Source organism: Heteronotia binoei, chromosome 10 (assembly GCF_032191835.1).
Source record: "Heteronotia binoei isolate CCM8104 ecotype False Entrance Well chromosome 10, APGP_CSIRO_Hbin_v1, whole genome shotgun sequence".
Lineage (NCBI taxonomy): Eukaryota > Metazoa > Chordata > Lepidosauria > Squamata > Gekkonidae > Heteronotia > Heteronotia binoei.
The window spans coordinates 7,968,181-7,990,050 of record NC_083232.1 but is presented as its reverse complement, the minus strand read 5'-3'; the positions used below and the strand labels follow the sequence as shown (position 1 = coordinate 7,990,050).

Sequence of the window (21,870 nt, the reverse complement as noted above, 5' to 3'; positions counted from 1 at the left end):
CTGGACCATAAGGAAGGCCAAGCGCAGAAGAACAGATGCTTTTGAGATGGGGTGCTGGAGAAGACTCTTGAGAGTCTCTTGGACTGCAAGAAGAGCCAGTCAGTCAGTCCTAAGGGAGATCAACCCAGACTGTTCCCTGGAAGGTCAGATGCTGAAGCTGAAGCTCAAATACTTTGGCCACCAAATGAGAAGGGAGCACTCACTGGAGAAGATCCTGATCCTGGGAAAGACATCACCCTGCCAACAAAAGTCCGCATAGCCAAAGCGATGGTATTCCCAGGAGTCATGTACGGCTGTGAGAGCTGGACCATAAGGAAGGCCGAGCGCAGAAGAATAGATGCTTTTGAGATGGGGTGCTGGAGAAGAGTCTTGAGAGTCCTTTGGACTGCAAGAAGATCAAACCAGTCAGTCCTAAGGGAGATCAACCCAGACTGTTCCCTGGAAGGTCAGATGCTGAAGCTGAAGCTTGTTGTTTGGGAACAACAAATGTTACCAAAGATATGCAAATTAGCCACAGGTGGAGAGGGGCTGTGGCTCAAAGACAGAGCAACTACTTGGTATACAGCAGGTTCCCGGCTCGATTCCCGACATCTCCAGTTCAAAGGACCAGGCAGGAGGTGATGTGAAAGTCCTCACCCTGAGACCGTGGAGCGCGGCTGCCAGTCTGAGTAGACAATACCGACTTTGGATAGACCAAGGGTCTGACTCAGTCGAAGGAGGCTTCGCTCGTGTGTTTCATCTGTGCCGTTCGGTCTGCAGACGGCACCTGTTACTTTTCAGTCCAGAAAACAGAAATCGTCATAATCTAAGTACAAAGCATCCTGCGTAGGTGTTCTCAGGGACGTGGAGGGGGAAGGCAGCATCGCGGTGATCACGCCCGGAATCGCTTCATCATACAGTCATCAAGCCGTACTTTGAACACAGCAAGGCCCTCTTCCTTTCCCGCTCTGCCACGAAATTCCTCAGCTTGGTGGTGGAGAAAGTGACCGTCGCTTGCTGCCTCTCATCCAAGCCCGTCTCCTGCAGCCACGGAGACTGAAGGCATTCAGAGGCTGTGAGTCTCCTCCTAGACAAGGGGGGGGGGGCAAATAAGAATTCAGGCAAGAGCAAACAGAAACGGGGGCAAGGGGAATGTTAGAATGTCACTTCTCACAATCCTGGAGAGTGAAGACAACCAATTGGAACTAATCTGGGTATTTTGTAATGCGTAAAAATACATACTGTAGAAGAAGATATTGGATTTATATCCCGCCCTCCACTCCGAAGAGTCTCAGAGTGGCTCACAATCGCCTTTCCCTTCCTCCCCCACAACAGACACCCTGTGAGGTAGATGAAGATATTGGATTAATATCCCACCCTCCACTCCGAAGAGTCTCAGAGGAGCTCACAATCTCCTTTACCTTCCTCCCCCCACAACAGACACCCGGTGAGGTAGATGAAGATATTGGATTTATATCCCGCCCTCCACTCCGAAGAGTCTCAGAGGAGCTCACAATCTCCTTTACCTTCCTCCCCCCACAACAGACACCCGGTGAGGTAGATGAAGATATTGGATTTATATCCCGCCCTCCACTCCGAAGAGTCTCAGAGCGGCTCACAATCTCCTTTACCTTCCTCCCCCACAACAGACACCCGGTGAGGTAGATGAAGATATTGGATTTATATCCCACCCTCCACTCCGAAGAGTCTCAGAGTGGCTCACAATCTCCTTTCCCTTCCTCCCTCACAACAGACACCCTGTGAGGTAGATGAAGATATTGGATTTATATCCTGCCCTCCACTCCGAAGAGTCTCAGAGCGGTTCACAGTCTCCTTTACCTTCCTCCCCCACAACAGACACCCTGTGAGGTGGGTGGGGCTGGAGAGGGCTCTCATAGCAGCTGCCCTTTCAAGGACAACCTCTGCCAGAGCTATGGTTGACCCAAGTCCATGCTAGCAGGTGCAAGTGGAGGAGTGAGGAATCAAACCCGGTTCTCTCAGATAAGAGTCCGCACACTTAACCACTACACCAAACTGGCTCTCCAGTGTACATCACTCTCTGAAGAAGTGAATTCATTGTGGATTACTATTAAGGAAATATTCCACCACATTTGGGAGGATGGGGTGGGTGGATGCAGCTACAGTTTAATCTTAGAACAGGGGTCCCTATCGTTGTGCCTGTGGGCTCTATGGTGCCCACCAACAACTTTCTTGGAGCTGACCAAGTGTTCATTGAGAAAAGTGGGCGTGACCAGGTGAGCTTCCTATTGGCCTCTGAAAATCTAATTGTTTCAGGGGCAGCTGCCCCCACAGTGTTTGGTTGGCGCAGTGGTTTAAGGGCGCAGACTCTCATCTGGGAGAAACCGAGTTTGATTTCCCCACTCCTTCGCATGCAGCCAGCTGGGGGACTTGCGCCAGTCACAATTCTCTCAAGAGCAGCTTCCATCAAAGCTCTCTCAGCCCCACCTGCCTCACAGGGTTGTCAGTTGTGGGGAGAGGAAGGGAAGGGGATTGTAAACTGCTCTGAGATGCTGAGTGAAGGGCAGGGTATAAATCCAGCTTCTTCCTCTTCTTCTTTCTTTTCTGTCACTCCCTTCTCCCCAGTGCGTTTGCTACTTACCCCTTTTTTCTCTTGTACCTGGGGCCTCCTTCAGGCAACCCCCTTGACAAAATGACTAATGTTCTTGTTCAGGAAGGAGACTAATTAATATAAACACCCTTCCTTGTTTAGGAGCAGGGCTTTTTAAATAGAAAAAACTCATTTGCATATTAGGCCACACCTCCTGGCATAACCATTGTTTCACATAGGGGGGGGTTTGTAGAAAAAGCCCAGCAGGAACTCATTTGCATATTAGGCCACACCCATGACGCCACCATTGTTTTGTGCAGGGTTTTTTTGTAGAAAAAGTGAAGAAGGAACTCATTTGCATATTAGGCCACACCTCCTGACATGACCATTGCTCTACACGGGTTTTTTGTAGAAAAAGCCCAGCAGGAACTCATTTGCATATTAGGTCACACCTCCCGACATGACCATTGTTTCACACGGGGGTGCAGAAAAAGCCCAGAAGGAACTCATTTGCATATTAGGCCACACACCCCTGGCACCAAGCCAGCTGGAACTGCGTTCCTGTGTGTTCCTGCTAAAAAAAAAAAAGCCCTGTTTAGGAGGAAAGTTTTTTTTTTTAAAGAGCCAAAAACTTTAGCCTTCTCTAAAAGGCTTCCTTTGAAGCGGAAAAACAGCTTCTTACCATGGATTTGAGGAAAGAGTGCTTTGGAGGAAGGAGACAGCTCCTCCGGAGAGGCCTGCATAGCATCTGTTCAGCTTGATCTTCTCTCGCTTCACCAGCCTCCCGAAGTCACAGGCTGCCTCAGAACTGATGGGGTATTCAGCACTCAGCCTGAGAGCAAAGAGGGAGGATTTATTTATTTTTTTTGTTTGATTCAAAAGAGCCCCGTGGTGCAGAGTGTTAAAGCTGCAGTACTGCAGTCCTAAGCTCTGCTCACGACCTGAGATCGATCCCTGGTGGAAGCTGGGTTTTCAGGTAGCTGGCTTGAGGTTGACTCAGCCCTCCATCCTTCTGAAGTCGGTCAAATGAGTCCCCAGCTTGCTGGGGGGGAAGTGTAGATGACTGGGGAAGGCAATGGCAAACCACCCCATAAAAAGTCTGCCGTGAAAACGCTGTGAAAGCAACGTCACCCCAGGGTCGGAAACGTCTGGCGCTTGCACAGGGGACTACCTTGACCTTTTATAGAGATCTATAGGAATATTACAATTTTTAACTGCAATCTCATTTGTTCTTTTGCCTCTCCCTCTCTTTCCCCCTCCCCTTTAATCTGGATCATCGCTCTCTGTAGAGTGTTAAAGCTGCAGTCCTGCAGTCCTAAGCTCTGCTCATGACCTGAGTTCGATCCCCGGCGGAAGCTGGGTTTTCAGGTAGCCGGCTCCAGGTTGACTCAGCCTTCCATCCTTCCGAGGTCGGTCAAATGAGTCCCCAGCTTGCCGGGGGTAAAGTGTAATGACCGGGGAAGGCAATGACAAACCACCCCGTAAAAAGTCTGCCGTGAAAACGTGAAAGCAGCGTCACCCCAGAGTCGGAAACGACTGGTGCTTGCACAGGGGACTTTTCCTTTTCCTTTGATGGATCGATTTTTAGCTCGCCCTTCCCAAAGAACAGGCTCAGGGCGGGTTACGTCGTGAAAACAGTCAACAGTAAAAAAAAACAAAAACACACACATACAATTTAAAATATATAACATCTAAAATTACAGAGAACAATAGATACTAAAATGGCAGGTTCTGCCTCACAGACATGGCCCGGTCTCCCCTGCCCGCCCCCCGTTTTCAATATTTTATTCAAATTTCCATATAACATAAAAATCGCACACCACACTTAAACATATATAACAAACAAAAACAAACAAACAAAGATGAGGTGTGCAGTTACTCTTTACAAGATCTAATTATATGAAACGTTGTATCGCTCTCTCTTATTCCCCCCCCCATTTTTATGCTCATTCGCCCTCCATTCTTAACCTTTTTAACCTACTACCGCTCTTCTTAAACATTCCTTACGCTCTATTCATTGACGTTTGCATGACCGTTCATAAAACGCTGACCAATCCTGTACCTTATTCTTGTCTGCCTGAGTGTTAAGCGTATACGTCCATTCGTCCTATAGCACTGGGATGGAACGAAGGGGGGGAGGCCGGTAACAAGAGACGCCCGCTGCCCCAGCTGAAAGCCTGGAGAAAGAGCTCTGATTTACAGGCCCCGCAGAATTGAAGCAGATCCCGCAGGGCCTGGATCTCCAGGGGGAGCTCATTCCACCAGGCAGGGGCCAAGGCTGAAAAGGCCCTGGTCGTTGTCAAGGACAGATGGACGTCTCTGGGGCCGGGTATCACCAAAAATTGTTGGCTTGTTGATCGTAAAGACCTACGGGGCTCATACAGGGAGAGCCGGTCCCGTAGGTATGCTGGCCATGAAATAGTTCCTCTTGTTTTGGGGTGTTTGAGCAGGACTAACAAGAGCTCCTGTAGGTGCCCAGGCAGAGATTCCATCTATCCCCCACCCCCATATGACCCTGACCCAAATCAACTATCATAGCAAATCATTTTACTTGCTGCTGCCATGCATATACAACAGAGCCCCCCAACGAGGTGCCTCTGGCCCCCACGGAACCCAGCTTTAAGACAACACATTTTATTGGAGCGTAAGCTGGCAAGAAACACAGCTCTCTTTGTCAGATGCATCCAACGAAGAGACCTGTGATTCTGCGCTCCAATCAAATTTGTTCGTCTTAATGCAGGGCTTTTTTTTGCAGCGAGAATTCCTTTGCGTATTAGGCCACACCCCCGATGTAGCCAATCCTCCTGGAGCTTACAGTAGGCCCTGTACGAAGAGCCCTGTAAGGAATTCTAGCAGGACCTCCTTTGCATATTAGGCCACACACCCCTGATGTAGCCAGTCCTCCTGGAGCTTACAGTAGGCCCTGTACTAAGAGCCCTGTAAGGAATTCTAGCAGGACCTCCTTTGCATATTAGGCCACACACCCCTGATGTAGCCACTCCTCCTGGAGCTTACAGTAGGCCCTGTACTAAGAGCCCTGTAAGGAATTCTAGCAGGACCTCCTTTGCATATTAGGCCACACACCCCTGATGCAGCCAATCCTCCTGGAGCTTACAGCAGGCCCTGTACTAAGAGCCCTGTAAGGAATTCTAGCAGGACCTCCTTTGAATTTTAGGCCACACACCCCTGATGCAGCCAATCCTCCTGAAGCTTACAGTAGGCCCTGTACTAAGAGCCCTGTAAACACTTGGTGGATTGGCTGCATCATGGAGGCGTGGCCTAATATGCAAAGGATTTCCCGCTGAGTTCCACAGGAGTTCCATACACCCCTGATGTAGCCGATCCTCCTGGAGCTTACAGTAGGCCCTGTATGAAGAGCCCTGTCAGCTCTTGGAGGATTGGCTGCATCAGGGAGGTGTGGCCTAATATGCAAAGGATTTCCCGCTGAGTTCCACAGGAGTTCCATACACCCCTGATGTAGCCAATGCTCCTGGAGCTTACAGTAGGCCCTGTGAGAAGAGCCCCATAAGCTCTTGGAGGATTGGCTACATCAGGTGGGTGTGGCCTAATATGCAAAGGATTTCCCGCTGAGTTCCACAGGAGTTCCATACACCCCTGATGTAGCCAATCCTCCTGGAGCTTACAGTAGGCCCTGCATTAAGAGCCTTCCAAGCTCCAGGAGGATTGACTGCATCAGGGGTGTGTGGCTTACTATGCAAATGAGTTCCTGCTACAAAGAAAGGCCCTGGGTGTCATGCTTTTTGTGTAGCAGGGACTCATTTGCATGTTAAGCCACACCCCCCCCCCCTGATGCAGCCAATCCTCCTGGAGTCGCTGTGGCCAAAATGAAGGCATTGGAACAACCTGGACCGGGTTATCTCCATGACAGGCAACGAGTAATTCGAGAACCTTTTAGCAACCTGTCAGATTTCTCTAATACTTGAATCCCTGGTTTGTCATGGAAAGTCTCAGTGCGATGCACTCTAAGCAGACCTTCGCCACCGGGTTGTTGTGAGGAGAAAATGGCGGCAGAGAGAACGATAGAAGGTGCTTTTGAGTTCCCGCCAGGGAGAAAGAGGTCATGTTGTAACGTACTCGATAGGGAGACGCGAGTAGGGCAACATTCTTTATTAGGAGCACGTTGCAAGAGAGGGAACACGCGGGCCGGGTCCCGCTTATGTACAATCCCCGGTACTGCCTACTGGACAGGTCAGGCCAATCCTGACCTGTTAAACTTCCCGCCACAGCTGGTGATTGGCGGGGGACTCCGCGCCCCACGCTGGAGGCGCCTGGGACCGCCCAGTCGCCTCTGCGTGTGGACGCGTATGGCTGCCGATACACTACACATGTGACATTTTTTAGAGATTCAGTTTTGCCTACAGTTTGCCCCGCCCCCAAAAGCACAGCAAGTGTGAAGCCGTTGCTTCATCGGGGATCGCTGCAACTCTTTCGGCAGGAAGAAGAACCGCTGAGCGTTGCAAGCACAGCAGGGGCAGTCGCTTTGTACTCCTGGTTTAAACAATTTTATTGATAACATATGGTAACAATTTCCGTTAATAACTTCTTTTCATCTATCCCATATGCTTCTTTCTAATCACCCCTCCCCCCGTTACTTGACCCCCGCCAGTGTTATTTACTCAAAGCACTAACATTAAAAGGTACCCTTAATTACTAAAATTAATATTCTTCTTTCTTCTAAAGTTTAATCATTATCAAAAATTGTCCAAAGTCCTTTTACTTTCCACTCGTCTTCTACATAACTTCTAAATTTTTCCCACTCCCTTTTAAAATCTTCGAAAGCGTAGTCTCTTAAAGTTCTTGTTAATTTGTCCATCTCACGCCATGTCATAACTTGTACAATCCAATCCCAGTTTTCTGGTATTTTTTCTTACTTCCATAACTGCGCATATAGTGTCCTGGCAGCTGAAAGCAAGTACCAAATTATAGTTCTATCTTCTTTTGGAAATTTTTCCATTGTCCCGTTGTATTCCTATAAGCCTTCGCGATCGTGCAAGAGAAGGGAGAATGTCTTCCCTCCAGCTGTCCTGCCAAGTTTTTGCTGCCAAAAACGCCCTCCTCGTTGACTCCGTTTGCAGTTTACCTTGTGCCCCCCTTCCCTCCCTCCCTCTCTCCGACCGTGTGTTTCATTTTGTAACAGGACAAAGTCTGAGTTCAGTGCCACCGTGAAGATCACCAAAGTTTAATTCCGGGTAGAAGCTTTTGTGTGCAGGCACACTCAGGGCTGGTCCTGCCGCTAGACAAATCAGGCATTCGCCTAGGGCGCCGGGCCAGGGGGGGGCACCGAATTGGGTGCCCTAGCCAGGGGTAGGGAACAGTGGCTCTCCAGCTGTTTTTTTTGCCTACAACTCCCATCAGCCCCAGCCGTTGGCCTAGCTGACTGGGGCTGATAGGAGTTGTAGGCAAAAAACAGCTGAAGAGCTGCTGTTCCCTACCCCTGCCCTAGGCAAATGCCCCCAGTTGCACTTTCGGATTGGAAGGGAGGCAAAGCGAAGCCAGCCAGCCACTGCGTGGCCTGCGCAGCCGCTGGCTTCTGATTGGAAGGGAGGCAGAGCAAAGGCAGTAGCTGCACACCAGCAGAACGTTTGGCTTCGCTCCACTTTCCTTCCAATTGGAAGGGAGGTGGAATGGAGCCAGCTGGCTAGATGGCTTGCACACCTTCACCTCCCTTCCTGGGTGCCCTCCACACCCTACTTTGCCATGCAGTCGGTGAGGTGAAGTACCATGGAGCAGCACCACAGAGAAGGCCGGTTGGGTGGGGGGTGGCAGGCAGTGGGTCTGCCTGGGGCTGCTGTGCACCCGAGGGCCGTCTCTGTGCACACTTCTTCAGATACACAAAAGCTTAGAAGATTTTTAAGAAGAAGATTTTGGATTTATATCCCGCCCTACACTCTGAATCTCAGAGTCTCAAAGCAGTCACAACCTCCTCTACCTCCCCCCCCCCCACACACACAACAAACACCCTGTGAGGTAGGTGGGGCTGAGAGTGCTTTCATAACAGCTGCCCTTTCAAGGGCAGCTTCTATGAAAACTATGGCTGAACCAAGGCCATTCCAGCAGGTGCAAGCGGAGGAGTCAGGAATCAAACTCGGTTCTCCCAGATAAGCGTCCGCGCACTTATCCACTACACCCAACTGGCTCTCTATTAGAGCTACGGCTGACCCAAGGCCATTCCAGCAGCTGCGAGTGGAGGAGTGGGGAATCAAACCCGGTTCTCCCAGATAAGAGTCCGCACACTTAACCACTACACCAAACTGACTCTCTATTAGAGCTATGGCTGAACCAAGGCCATTCCAGCAGGTGCAAGCGGAGGAGTCGGGAATCAAACTCGGTTCTCCCAGATAAGCATCCGCGCACTTATCCACTACACCCAACTGGCTCTCTATTAGAGCTACGGCTGACCCAAGGCCACTCCAGCAGCTGCAAGTGGAGGAGTGGGGAATCAAACCCAGTTCTCCCAGATAAGAGTCCGCGCACTTAACCACTACACCAAACTGGCTCTCAGAATAAAACCCAGAATATACCCGGAATAAAACTTTGTCAGTCTTAAAGGTGCCGCTGGACTCCAACTTTGTTCCGTTGCTTCAGACCAACCCGGTGACCCACCTGAATTAATTTTGTAATGCGGCATTTCCAGAGGCTCATATATCTGTCTACCAGCATAGGATGGACACTTCTTTGCATAGGATGGACTCTTATTTCACACATATGCAAAATTGATGTCACAAGACACCTTTAATGAGTAAATCAGTAAATTTTATTTCAGCGTACCTTTGCACTTCTAAAGGTAAAAGCAGTCCCCTGTGCAGGCATCTAGCCGTTACCAACCCATGGGGTGACGTCACGTCAGGATGTTTTCACGGCAGACTTTTTATTATGGGGTGGTTTCCCATTGCCTCCCCCACTCATCTACACTTCCCCCCCCCCAGCAAGCTGGGGACTCATTTGACCGACCTCGGAAGGATGGAAGTAGGGTTGCCAATTCCCAGGTGGGGGCAGGGGATCCCCCGGTTTGGAGGCCCTCCCCCCGCTTCAGGGTTGTCGGAAAGCGGGGGGGGGGGGGGAGGAGAGGGAAATGTCTGCTGGGAACTCTGTAATTCCCTAGGGAGATTTATTCCCATAGAAAATCATGGAGAATTGATCCGTGAGTATCTGGGGTTCTGAGGGGGCTGTTCTTTTGGGTAGAGGCACCAAAATTTCAGTATAGCATCCAGTGCCTCTCCTCAAAACACCCCCCAAGTTTCAAAAAGATTGGACCAGGGGGTCTGATTCTATGAGCCCCAAAAGAAGGTGCCCCTATCCTTCATTATTTCCTTGGGAAGGAAGGAATTGAAAAGGTGTGCCGTCCCTTTAAATGTGAGGGCCAAAACTCCCTTTGGAGTTCAATGATGCTTGTCACAGCCTTGATCTTGGCTCCACCCCCAAAGTCTCCTGGCTCCACCCACAAAGTCCCCAGATATTTCTTGAATTGGACTTGGCAACCCTACCTCGGAAGGATGGAAGGTTGAGTCGACCTTGAGCTGTCTACCTGAACCAGCTTCCGCTGGGATCGAACTCAGGTCGTGAGCAGAGGGCTCCGACTGCAGTACTGCAGCTTTACCACTCTGCGCCACGGGGCTCTTAGGGAAACATACTAGCTGTGTCTGCAATAGGGCCTATCAGAAAGCGCTATTACAGCCCCCCCCAAAAAACACCTTTTGTTATTTTCAGTGGATTTAAAGCCAACGACCGCATTTGCCTCTACCCAAACGCAAAGACGACTTACATGATGAAAGCCGTTACACCGACAGCCCAGATGTCAGTCTGCGGGACTGCTCCTTTATCCGACAGGAGCTCTGAAGCTGTAAAGAGACGTTTGTGTTAGGAAATCTCTCTTCAGGACATGCCCGGGTGTGGGGCTTTCAAAGGTAAAGGGGAGGCTCAGGGCCAATTATGGGAGGAAACTTACTTAACGAAAAAGCTCAGAAAAGTCTCTTCTGGAGGCAGTGAAGGTAAAGAGATGGGGGGGGGGACAGAAAGGAGGCAAAGGGGGTCTTCAAGGAGGAGGACGCAGGAAGACGTCAAAATAGGGCAAGTCAGAAATGCTGACCCAGTTGAATTGCTTTTAGTTTTTGACTTCATCGCTGCTAACGAGCTGCCATGGGGAAAGGATAATTGAGCAGGGTGTGTTATTGAGACAGCTGCGTGCTTTCTTGGGTTTGTATGCGGCTGTTTGGCCTAATCTACACATCTGCGCCTGGGGCAGGGTCTGTGGGAGAAGAACCCAGGCTTTGGAAACTGAAGATCTCTAAATCAGTCACCGGCATCCGCAATTAAAAACGCCTCCGGTATCAGGGCGGAAAAAAACCTCTCTCTGATCAGGATGCCAGGCCCTAACTGGCTGCTGGCAGGGAATGCCTAGGCCTGGGATCTTCTGCCACAATGACATCACCCGGAAGTGACATCACATTACTGACATCAGGGGGTGACACTCTAGTTTTGAGGCAAAACTCTATGGTTTTAGTCCATTTTACCGTAGAGTTTTACACAAAAAACCGAGAGCGTCGCCACACAATGTTGGCGATACGATGGCGTTACCACATTGCCTTTGGGCCAGTTGGGGGTGGGGAAGTGCCCTGCAAAAGCAGTTGGCACCCCAAGATGTGGACAGATGGCTGGTCCGGGCAAGCTACCAGCTTGGTGTAGAGAGCCAGTTTGGTGCAGTGTTTAAGTGTGCGGATTCTTATCTGGGAGAACTGGGTTTGATTCCCCACTCCTCCCCTTGCAACTGCTGGAACGGCCTTGGGTTAGCCATAGCTATCGCAGGGGTTGTCCTTGAAAGGGCAGCTGCTGTGCGAGCCCTCTCAGCCCCACCCACTCCACAGGGTGTCTGTTGTGGGGGGAGAAGATAAAGGAGATTGTAAACCGCTCTGAGTCTCTGATTCAGAGAGAAGGGCGGGGTATAAATCTGCAGTCTTCTTCTTCTTCTACCACCAGGAAGATGTCACCCCAATGGTGTTGCAGCATTTACACTGGCCACCCATCTCTTCCTGAGTCCAATTAAGGGGTTGGTTTTGTCCTTTAACGCCCAACATGGTTTGGGACCAGGACATCTATAGGAATGTCTTCTCCTATATGTTCCTGTCAAGGAATTAACATTTCAGTGAGAGGCCTTGTGATTGTCTCATCAATCACAGAAACATCTGGAGCAGAGGTCCATCTGTGGCTCTTAGCCACAAATTATAGATGGAACAATCTGTTTGGGGCAGGGATGCTCTGTCTTTTTGGTGCTTGAGGGCCAACAGTGGGAGGCCTTCTGGAGTTCTGGCCCTGCTGGTGGACCTCCTGGTGGCTCCTGGGTTTGGGCCATTATGTGACACGGACTGGATGGGCCACTGGCCTGATCCAACAGGGCTTCTCTGACATTCTTATGTCTGGGGCTGTGATACTCTGCATTCTTGGTGCTGGGGTGGGGAGCAACAGTGGGAGGGCTTCTGGAGTTCTAACCCTGCTGGTGGACCTCCTGATGACACCTGGTTTTTGGCCACTGTGTGACACAACAATGTTGGACAGGATGGGCCATTGGCCTGATCCAACATGGCTTCTCTTATGTTCTTCTGTGACACAGAGTGTTGGACTGGATGGGCCACTGGCCTGATCCAACATGGCTTCTCTTATGTTTTTCTGTGACACAGAGTGTTGGACTGGATGGGCCATTGGCCTGATCCAACATGGCTTCTCTTATGTTCTTCTGTGACATAGAGTGTTGGACTGGATGGGTCATTGGCTTGATCCAAACATGGCTTCTCTTATGTTCTTATGTGACGCAGAGTGTTGGACTGGATGGGCCGTTGGCCGGATCCAACATGGCTTCTCTTATGCTCTTATGTGACACAGAGTGTTGGACTGGATGGGCCATTGGCTGATCCAACATGGCTTCTCTTATGTTCTTCTGTGACACAGAGTGTTGGACTGGATGGGTCATTGTTGGCCTGATCCAAACACGGCTTCTCTTATGTTCTTATGTGACACAGAGTGTTGGACTGGATGGGCCGTTGGCCTGATCCAACATGGCTTCTCTTATGTTCTTATGAGACTTCAGAGATTCATTGCTCGTCAGAACAGACTGCACTGAGCTAGGTGGACCAATAATCTGATTTCGTCTGAGGGATCTTCCGTTCCTACCTGCTTCACTTCTGAACATGACCTTCCAGGTCCCCAGTCAATCCCTACTGATGCCACACTTACAAATCAATGGTGAATTGTACTTACCCATTGTTTCCACATAGTCTGTGCACCCCTCCAGAGTTATCACTCTGTCTGGATTGTAGAACTGTGCATTGCCAAAGTCCAGGAGTTTAAGCAGGTTCGGTTCAGTAATAATCATATTTTCAGACCTCAGATCCATGTGAAGGATGCTCTGAGCGTGAAGGAACTCAACAGCAGTAAGTATCTGCCACAGGTAGTCTCTGACTTCCACCTCTGAATAGGAGGACCTATGGAAAAGAGAGACCATCTCAACTGAAAAATTTCCATCAATTCTGTTACGCATCAGCTGGAAAGCATGGGAATTCTAGACCTTTTTTGAGTTGTGGACAGCTTTCGAATTCCACGTTCTCCACTAATACTTCTAAATTTTGGGGAAGAATTTGCGGTTTCTAAACCCAGGCGAGATTTAATTTCCATAATGTTTACTGCAGCTAAATATACCATCGCTATTCAGTGGCGGTCTTCCTCTCCACTCTCAATTCACACGTGAGCGCTAAACTTGTGGGAATATTTCCTACTGGATAAAATTACTGAACACAAAATAAGATAGATAATCTGGCTCATTCATACCTACGCCAAAAGTGGGAGGACCTTTCCTTCGATGGGACGCATCTTGTTTCAAGACAGTGGGTGTTTTTACACGGTCCGTTTGTGACTCTATCACCGCACTGGAAACTCACCTTTTACATCACCTAACATTCTCACAACTGTTTTGCATCGTTGCTGCCTGAAGCATCTACATTTGTTTCGGAGAGATGAGTTCTGGCACTGCTGTTGCAACGTTTTTCTCCACACTAGTTTTGATCCGGTCATTTCTCTACAGGCGTTTCAAACTTGTATTGTAGAAGTTTTCATGCATTTTAAAAGACTCCTCCAAAAGCCACCACAAAATGCAGTAATTTGCATGAGAACTGACAGCACTTGAAATTTTTACATATCACTGCTTGCCTCATCTTGTAATTTAAATTTGTCTTGTTTTTGCAGCGTTGACACCATTCCCAAGCAAGCATATACATTTAACTAAGCACTGGTATTCCGTCTGCCCTCTGATCAGAGACCCCCCCCCCCCGCACCCCAAATTGAAACGCTTTCAGCAGGAAATATAGAAGTTTGGCTACACAAAATGAGCAGAGCAAGTTTTGTCCACCAATGTAAAAGAAGAAGTAGAACTGCAGATTTATACCCCGCCCTTCTCTCTGAATCAGACTCAGAGCGGCTTACAATCTCCTATATCTTCTCTCCCCGCTACAGTCACCTTGTGAGGTGGGTGGGGCTGAGAGGGCTCTCACAGCAGCTGCCCTTTCAAGGACAACCTCTGCCAGAGCTATGGCTGACCCGAGGCCATTCCAGCAGGTGCAAGTGGAGGAGTGGGGGAATCAAACCCAGTTCTCCCAGATAAGAGTCCACTTACTTAACCACTATGGCTGACCCGAGGCCATTCCAGCAGCTGCGAGTGGGGGAGGGGGGAAATCAAACCCAGTTCTCCCAGATAAGAGTCCACTTACTTAACCACTATGGCTGACCCAAGGCCATTCCAGCAGCTGTAAGTGGAGGAGGGGGGAATCAAACCCAGTTCTCCCAGATAAGAGTCCACTTACTTAACCACTATGGCTGACCCAAGGCCATTCCAGCAGCTGTAAGTGAAGGAGGGGGGAATCAAACCCGGTTCTCCCAGATAAGAGTCTGCACACTTAACCACTACACCAAACTGGCTTTCTATTAGAGCTATGGCTGACCCAAGGCCTTGCTAGCAGGTGCAAGTGGAGGAGTGGGGAATCAAACCCGGTTCTCCCAGATAAGAGTCCGCACACTTAACCACTATACCAAACTTTAAATAATTAAAGCAGAACGGTGGCAGGGGATTTGAAGACTCTAAAACTCTGGATCAAACTGAATGTAAAAACACCCAGCGACACAAAAGGAGTACGTCTCATTAACGGCATTCCACCAGCCTTTCATCTGTTAAAACTTTAATGGCATTGTAAGTACGAATCTCAAGTGAATATTACGAATTTAACTTTTATTGTTACATTCATTGTAATTTTGGGATTCTGGATAAAGAATTACTTTCTGCAAAAAAAAAAAAAAAGATTCTGACACAGGGTGGTGGGCCCATCCACAAAATGGCGGCTGCGGAAGGAAGAATCAGAAAAAAAACCCAGAGGAAGTTCACACGGAGGGGAGAAAAGGAGTGACGTTAAAAATACACTGAGAAAGAAGACTGAGAGAGAGTAAAACCAAGGACCGTTGTAGCTGCTGTGGAAGCAACATTATTTTAAAGCCAACCAAATCTCCATTGGCCTATCAGAAGCCGCAGCGGGCAACAGCCCCACCTGGCTCCACCCATTTTCTGAGAGCCAGTTTGGTTCTGAGAGCCAGTTTGGTGCAGTGGTTAAGTGCGCGGACTCTTCTCTGGGAGAACCGGGTTTGATTCCCCACTCCTCCATAAGAACATAAGAGAAGCCATGTTGGATCAGGCCAATGGCCCATCCAGTCCAACACTCTGTATCACACAGTGGCCAAAAATTTATATGTATATATATATATATATACACACACACACATTTGGCTAATATCCAATGATGGACCTCTGCTCCATATTTTTATCCAGTCCCCTCTTAAAGCTGGCTATGCTTGTAGCGGCCACCACCTCCTGTGGCAGTGAATTCCACATGTTAATCACCCTTTGGGTGAAGAAGTACTTCCTTTTATTCGTTTTAACCTGACTGCTCAGCAATTTCATTGAATGCCCACGAGTTCTTGTATTGTGAGAAAGGCAGAAAAGGACTTCTTTCTCTACTTTCTCTATCCCATGCATAATCTTGTAAACCTCTATCATGTCACCCCGCAGTCGACGTTTCTCCAAGCTAAAGAGCCCCAAGCGTTTTAACCTTTCTTCATAGGGAAAGTGTTCCAAACCTTTAATCATTTCAGTTGCCCTTTTCTGGACTTTTTCCAATGCTATAATATCCTTTTTGAGGTGCGGTGACCAGAATTGCACACAGTATTCCAAATGAGACCGCACCATCGATTTATACAGAGGCATTATGATACTGGCTGATTTGTTTTCAATGAACTTTGTTTATTTAAAAAGAAAAGGATGGAATTCCATCCACAGGTGTGAGAAAATTCCTTCCACTGAGATTACCACTTCTTCCCACAGCATTCACAGGTAGGCACTTCTCCAAAATAGGAGTTGCTTAATGCTTCTGAAATTTCCAGTTTGGGCTGCTTGCCAAATGGTGCTGATGCCGCAACAGGACTTGCAGTCCGCAATTTTTTTCCTGATCTGTTCAAACCTCCTATGTTTTGCAGGCTTTTGACTAGGTCCAACTTTCCCGGTATCTTTGTATGAACCTTGCTACAGAAATGGAAGTTTCAGGGAAAAATATATTCTGGCGAGGGGAAAAGAGGCCCCCAAATTTTCATAGAATCATAGAATAGAATCATAGAATCTTGGAAGATACCTCCAGGGTCATCTAGTCCAACCCCCTGCACAATGCAGGAAACTCACAAACACCTCCCCCTAAATTCACAGGATCTTCATTGCTGTCAGATGGCCATCTAGCCTCTGTTTAAAAACCTCCAAGGAAGGAAAGCCCACCACTTTCCGAGGAAGCCTGTTCCACTGAGGTCAGAAAGTTCTTCCTAATGTTGAGCCAGAAGCTCTTTTGATTTAATTTCAACCCACTGATTCTGGTCCTACCTTCTGGTAGGTTCCCAAAAAGCAATGAACACATGGGTTTCAATGCCACAGGAAGTGGTGGAGGCTGCAAGCACAGATAGCTTCAAGAGGGGATTAAATAAACATATGGAGCAGAGGTCCTTCAGTGACTCTTAGCCACAAGGTACAGATGGAACACTGTGTTTGGGCCAGTGATGCTCTGTCTTCAGGGTGCTTAGGGGGGCAACAGTTGGAGAGTTTCTTGGCCCCACTGGTGGACCTCTTGATGACACTGGGTTTTGGCCACTGTGTGACACAGAGGGCTGGACTAGACAGGCCATTGGTTTGATCCAACATGGCATCGCTTATGTTCATATATCTGTGGCAGTGATGCTCTGTCTTCTTGGTGCTTGGTGGGCAACAGTGGGAGGGCTTGTGGAATTCTGGCCTTGCTGGTAGACCTCCTGATGGCCCCTGGGTTTTGGCCACTGTGTGACACAAAGTGTTGGACTGGATGGGCCACTGGCCTGCTCCAACATGGCTTCGCTTATGTTCTTATATCTGTGGCAGTGATGCTCTGTATTCTTGGTGCTTGGCATGCAACAGTGGGAGGGGTTGTGGAATTCTGGCCCCACTGGTGGACCTCCTGGGAGCACCTGGGTTTTGGCCACTGTGAGATTGTAGGACCGGATGGGTCACTGGCCTGATCCAATATGGCTTCTCTTATGTTCTTATGTCTGGGTCTGTGATGCTTTGTATTCTTGCTGCTGAGGGGGGGACAGTGGGAGAGCTTCTGGAGTTCTGGCCCTGCTGGTGGACCTCCTGAGGGCACCAGGTTTTGGCCACTGTGTGACACAAATACCAAACCTTTAACGGCATAACAACCACAAGTGAGAATACACAGAACATAAAAAGTTTAAATGTTGGAGATAAAATAAAAAAAAGAAACAGAGATTACATATGCATTAATGCGTGGTCAGATTTAAATTTAAGAATGTCTGCCAACATTTTTGCCACAGCCTCAGGAACCTCCCACGTAGTATCATTCAGTCTATAAAGACAGGGTGGCAGAGTAGACAAATCTGGGGACAAAGGAAGCTTGCAAAATAGTTCTTTACAGAAATTATGATATATGGAACAATCAAGCAATATATGCTAAATAGAGTCGGGAATATTCGCTCTGCAGGAACAGAGGTATTCGATGATATCTCCCCTGTAAAACTTTGGAGGGGAACGCATGTGACGCAGAGTGTTGAACTGGATGGGCCATTGGCCTGATCCAACATGGCTTCTCTTATGTTCTTATGTGACACAGAGTGTTGGACAGGATGGGCCATTGGCCTGATCCAACATGGCCTCTCTTATGTTCTTATGTAACACAGAGTGTTGGAATGAATGGGCCATTGGCCTGATCCAACATGGCTTCTCTTATGTTATGTGACATAGAGTGTTGAACTGGATGAGCCATTGGCCTAAACCAACATGGCTTCCCTTATGTTCCAAGCTGGTTGTCAATAGAAACATGGTACGATAGAATTTGTGAAACTTCCATTATGTCTCAAATTACTCAAAATGTATTCTTTTTAGGAGACTCTTTACTATTGAAAACTAACTATATTGCAATACTATTGGGATCCAGTTATTGGTTTTCTAGAATCCAACAATGTTCTACCAAATCTATCACATTATAATATATGGTTGTTTACATAAATGAGTTTATTCTATTCTTTATTAGTATTATATAAATGTGTTTATTCTATCTCTTATCTTCAGTTTAAATACTGATATTAGACTAAGCATCATTAGCTTTTCATTAATTATTCAGGACACCTGAAATGTAAATTTAATAAAGATGAAGTCATCCATATATTAATATATAACTTCCCTTGCAACTTTGTTTGAATATTAGCTCCACAGGAACAGAGACTTTCTCATAGAGGTATTCGATGATATCTTCCCTGTACAACTTTGGAGGGGAACGCATGTGACATGTTGGACTGGATGGGCCATTGGCCTGATCCAACATGGCTTCTCTTACGTTCTTATGTCCAGGGCAGTAATGCTCTGTATTGTTCGTGCTTGGGGGAGGGGGGAAACAGTGGGAGGGCTTCTAGTATCCTGGCCCCACTGATGGAACTCCTGATGGCACCTGGGGTTTTTTTGGTCACTGTGTGACACAGAATGTTGGACTGGATGGACCACTGGCCTGATCTCACATGGCTTCTCTTACGTTCTTATGTCCAGGGCAGTGATGCTCTGTATCCTTGATGCTTGGGGGGAGGGGGGGCAACAATGGGAGGGCTTCTAGTGTCCTGGCCCCACTGATGGACCTCCTGATGGTACCTGGGGTTTTTTTGGCCACTGTGTGACACAGAATGTTGGACTGGATGGGCCATTGGCCTGATCCCACATGGCTTCTCTTACGTTCTTATGTCCAGGGCAGTGATGCCCTGTATTGTTGGTGCTTGAGGGGGGCAACTGTGGGAGGGCTTCTAGTGTCCTGGCGCCACTGATGGACCTCCTGATGGTACCTGGGGTTTTTTTGGCCGCTATGTGACACAGAGTGTTGGACTGGATGGGCCATTGGCCTGATCCAACATGGCTTCTCTTACGTTCTTATGTCCAGGGCAGTGATGCTCTGTATTCTTGATGCTTGGGGGGAGGGGGGGCAACAATGGGAGGGCTTCTAGTGTCCTGGCCCCACTGATGGACCTCCTGATGGTACCTGGGGTTTTTTTGGCCACTGTGTGACACAGAATGTTGGACTGGATGGGCCATTGGCCTGATCCCACATGGCTTCTCTTACGTTCTTATGTCCAGGGCAGTGATGCCCTGTATTGTTGGTGCTTGAGGGGGGCAACTGTGGGAGGGCTTCTAGTGTCCTGGCGCCACTGATGGACCTCCTGATGGCACCTGGGTTTTTTTTGGCCACTGTGTGACACAAAGTGTTGGACTGGATGGACCATTGGCCTGAACCAACATGGCTTCGCTTATGCGCCTATGTTCCAAGCTGGTTGTTAACAGAATTGGCCGAACTTCATGCAAACATGTTTACCTTCCAGCCAGGGCATGAAGCAGCTCAGGGCCCACACACAGCTCCAGGATCAGCACCAGGTGGCGGGGGCTGACATAAGCCCCCTGCAGTTGTCCGATGTTGGTGTGGTGAAGCTTCCTCAGGATCTGTACTCCTGGAGCACGACCTCCTTGTCTTCTGCTTGGTAAGGGATGATTTTGGCCGCCAGGGCGTTCCCGCTGAGTTTCTCTCTGCACTGCTTGATGATGCTGAAGCGTCCTCTGCACCGAAACAACACGGACGTAGACAAAGCTGAATCCTGGCACGACAACTAATAATTAAGCATTAACTGCCATCAAGTCACAGCTGATACGGCAAGCCCTCTGGGGTTTTCAAGGCAAGAGACAAGCAGAGGTGGTTGGCCGTTGCCTGCCTCTGCGTAGCAACCCTGGGCTTCCTTGGTGGGCTCCCTTCCCACTACTAACCAGGGCTGACTCTTCTTAGCTTCTCAAATCTTATTAAATCAATTACATTAATCATTGCAGGGCTTTTTTTTGAGCAGGAGCACGGGTCCGGCTGGCTTGGCATCGGGGTGTGTGGCCTAATATGCAGATGAGTTCCTGCTGGGCTTTTTCCAAACAAAAAAAACCCTGTGTGAAACAATGGCGATGTCAGGGGGGTGCGGCCTAATATGCAGATGAGTTCCTGCTGGGCTTTTTCCAAACAAAAAAACCCTGTGTGGAACAATGGCGATGTCAGGGGGTGCGGCCTAATATGCAGATGAGTTCTTGCTGGGCTTTTTCCACACAGGCTGTGGCTGAGTGGCTCAGACTGAGTGGGCTGAAGTTAAATCCTACGAAGACAGAGGTCCTTTGCTTGGGCCGCCGCGGCCCGGGGAGGGGGATCCCCTGCCGGCTTTTGATGGTGCGCCGCTCACGGCGGCGGACAGGGTCAGGAGCTTGGGGGTGCTATTGGAGCCTTCCTTAAAGATGGAGGCTCAGATAGCAGCCGCTGCCAAGTCCGCATTTTTTCATCTTAGGCGGGCAAGGCAGCTGACCCCCTTTCTGGAGCGCGACGACCTAGCAACAGTGATCCATGCTATGGTCACCTCAAGGTTGGACTACTGCAATGCCCTCTACATGGGGCTGCCCTTGTCTCGGACCCGGAAACTGCAGCTAGTGCAGAATGCCGCAGCCCGGCTGTTATTGGGTCCCCCAAAGTGGGAACACATCCAGCCGGGTCTCCGGACTCTGCACTGGCTTCCAGTGATATACCATGTCCGGTACAAGGTGCTGGTTATTACCTTTAAAGCCCTATATGGCCTGGGACCTGCCTACCTGAAGGACCGTCTCTCCCCACATGTTCCCCAGAGAGCACTGAGGTCAGGAACACAAAATCTCCTCACTATCCCCGGGCCAAAAGAAGCCCGTCTGAAAGCCACCAGGGAAAGGGCTTTCTCCGTTATGGCCCCCGTATGGTGGAATCAGCTGCCGGAAGAGGTGAGGGCCCTGCGGGACTTGGCGCAGTTCCGCAGGGCCTGTAAGACGACCCTCTTCCGGCTAGCCTATACCTAGCCTATATTTAGCTAGGATGACAACTTGAGGTAACTGGCCAGCCATCTGTTTACAGGAAACTGAATTACTCTGTTTTTAATGTTTTTAACTGTTTAAATATTTAACTGTTTATACTTGAAATTGTTTAAATTTTATTGTTGGAAGCCGCCCTGAGCCATTCGTGGGAAGGGCGGGATATAAATCCCAAATAAATAAATAAATAAATAAGCCTGTGTGAAACAATGGCGATGTCAGGGGGTGTGGCCTAATATGCAGATGAGTTCCTGCTGGGCTTTTTCCACAAAAAAACCCTGTGTGAAATAATGGTGATGTCAGGGGTGCGGCCTAATATGCAGATGAGTTCCTGCTGGGCTTTTTCTACAAAAAAAGCCCTGTGTGAAACAATGGCGATGTCAGAGGGTGCAGCCTAATATGCAGATGAGTTCCTGCTGGGCTTTTTCTACAAAAAAAGCCCTGTGTGAAACAATGGCGATGTCAGAGGGTGCAGCCTAATATGCAGATGAGTTCCTGCTGGGCTTTTTCCAAACAAAAAAAACCCTGTGTGAAACAATGGCGATGTCAGGGGGGTGCGGCCTAATATGCAGATGAGTTCCTACTGGGCTTTTTCCACAAAAAAACCCTGTGTGAAATAATGGTGATGTCAGGGGGTGCGGCCTAATATGCAGATGAGTTCCTGCTGGGCTTTTTCTACAAAAAAAGCCCTGTGTGAAACAATGGCGATGTCAGAGGGTGCAGCCTAATATGTAGATGAGTTCCTGCCAGGCTTTAAAAAAAAATTATGTCTGAAACAATGGCGATGTCAGGG

The 21,870-nt window shown here is 48.8% G+C and overlaps 1 protein-coding gene across 1 annotated transcript; it reads right to left on the bottom strand.

Annotated features, from left to right (window-relative positions):
* Positions 1-734: 734 nt before the first annotated feature.
* On the bottom strand, positions 735-20,031 carry LOC132578335 (obscurin-like). Its single transcript, XM_060248277.1, has 6 exons — positions 19,977-20,031; positions 19,534-19,810; positions 12,818-13,041; positions 10,332-10,407; positions 3,231-3,380; positions 735-1,066 (listed from the first exon to the last, which is right to left on the bottom strand). The coding sequence occupies exons 1-6, from the start codon at positions 20,029-20,031 to the stop codon at positions 892-894; spliced, it is 957 nt and encodes a 318-aa protein (XP_060104260.1). The 3' UTR covers positions 735-891.
* Between the last annotated feature and the right edge of the window lie 1,839 nt (positions 20,032-21,870).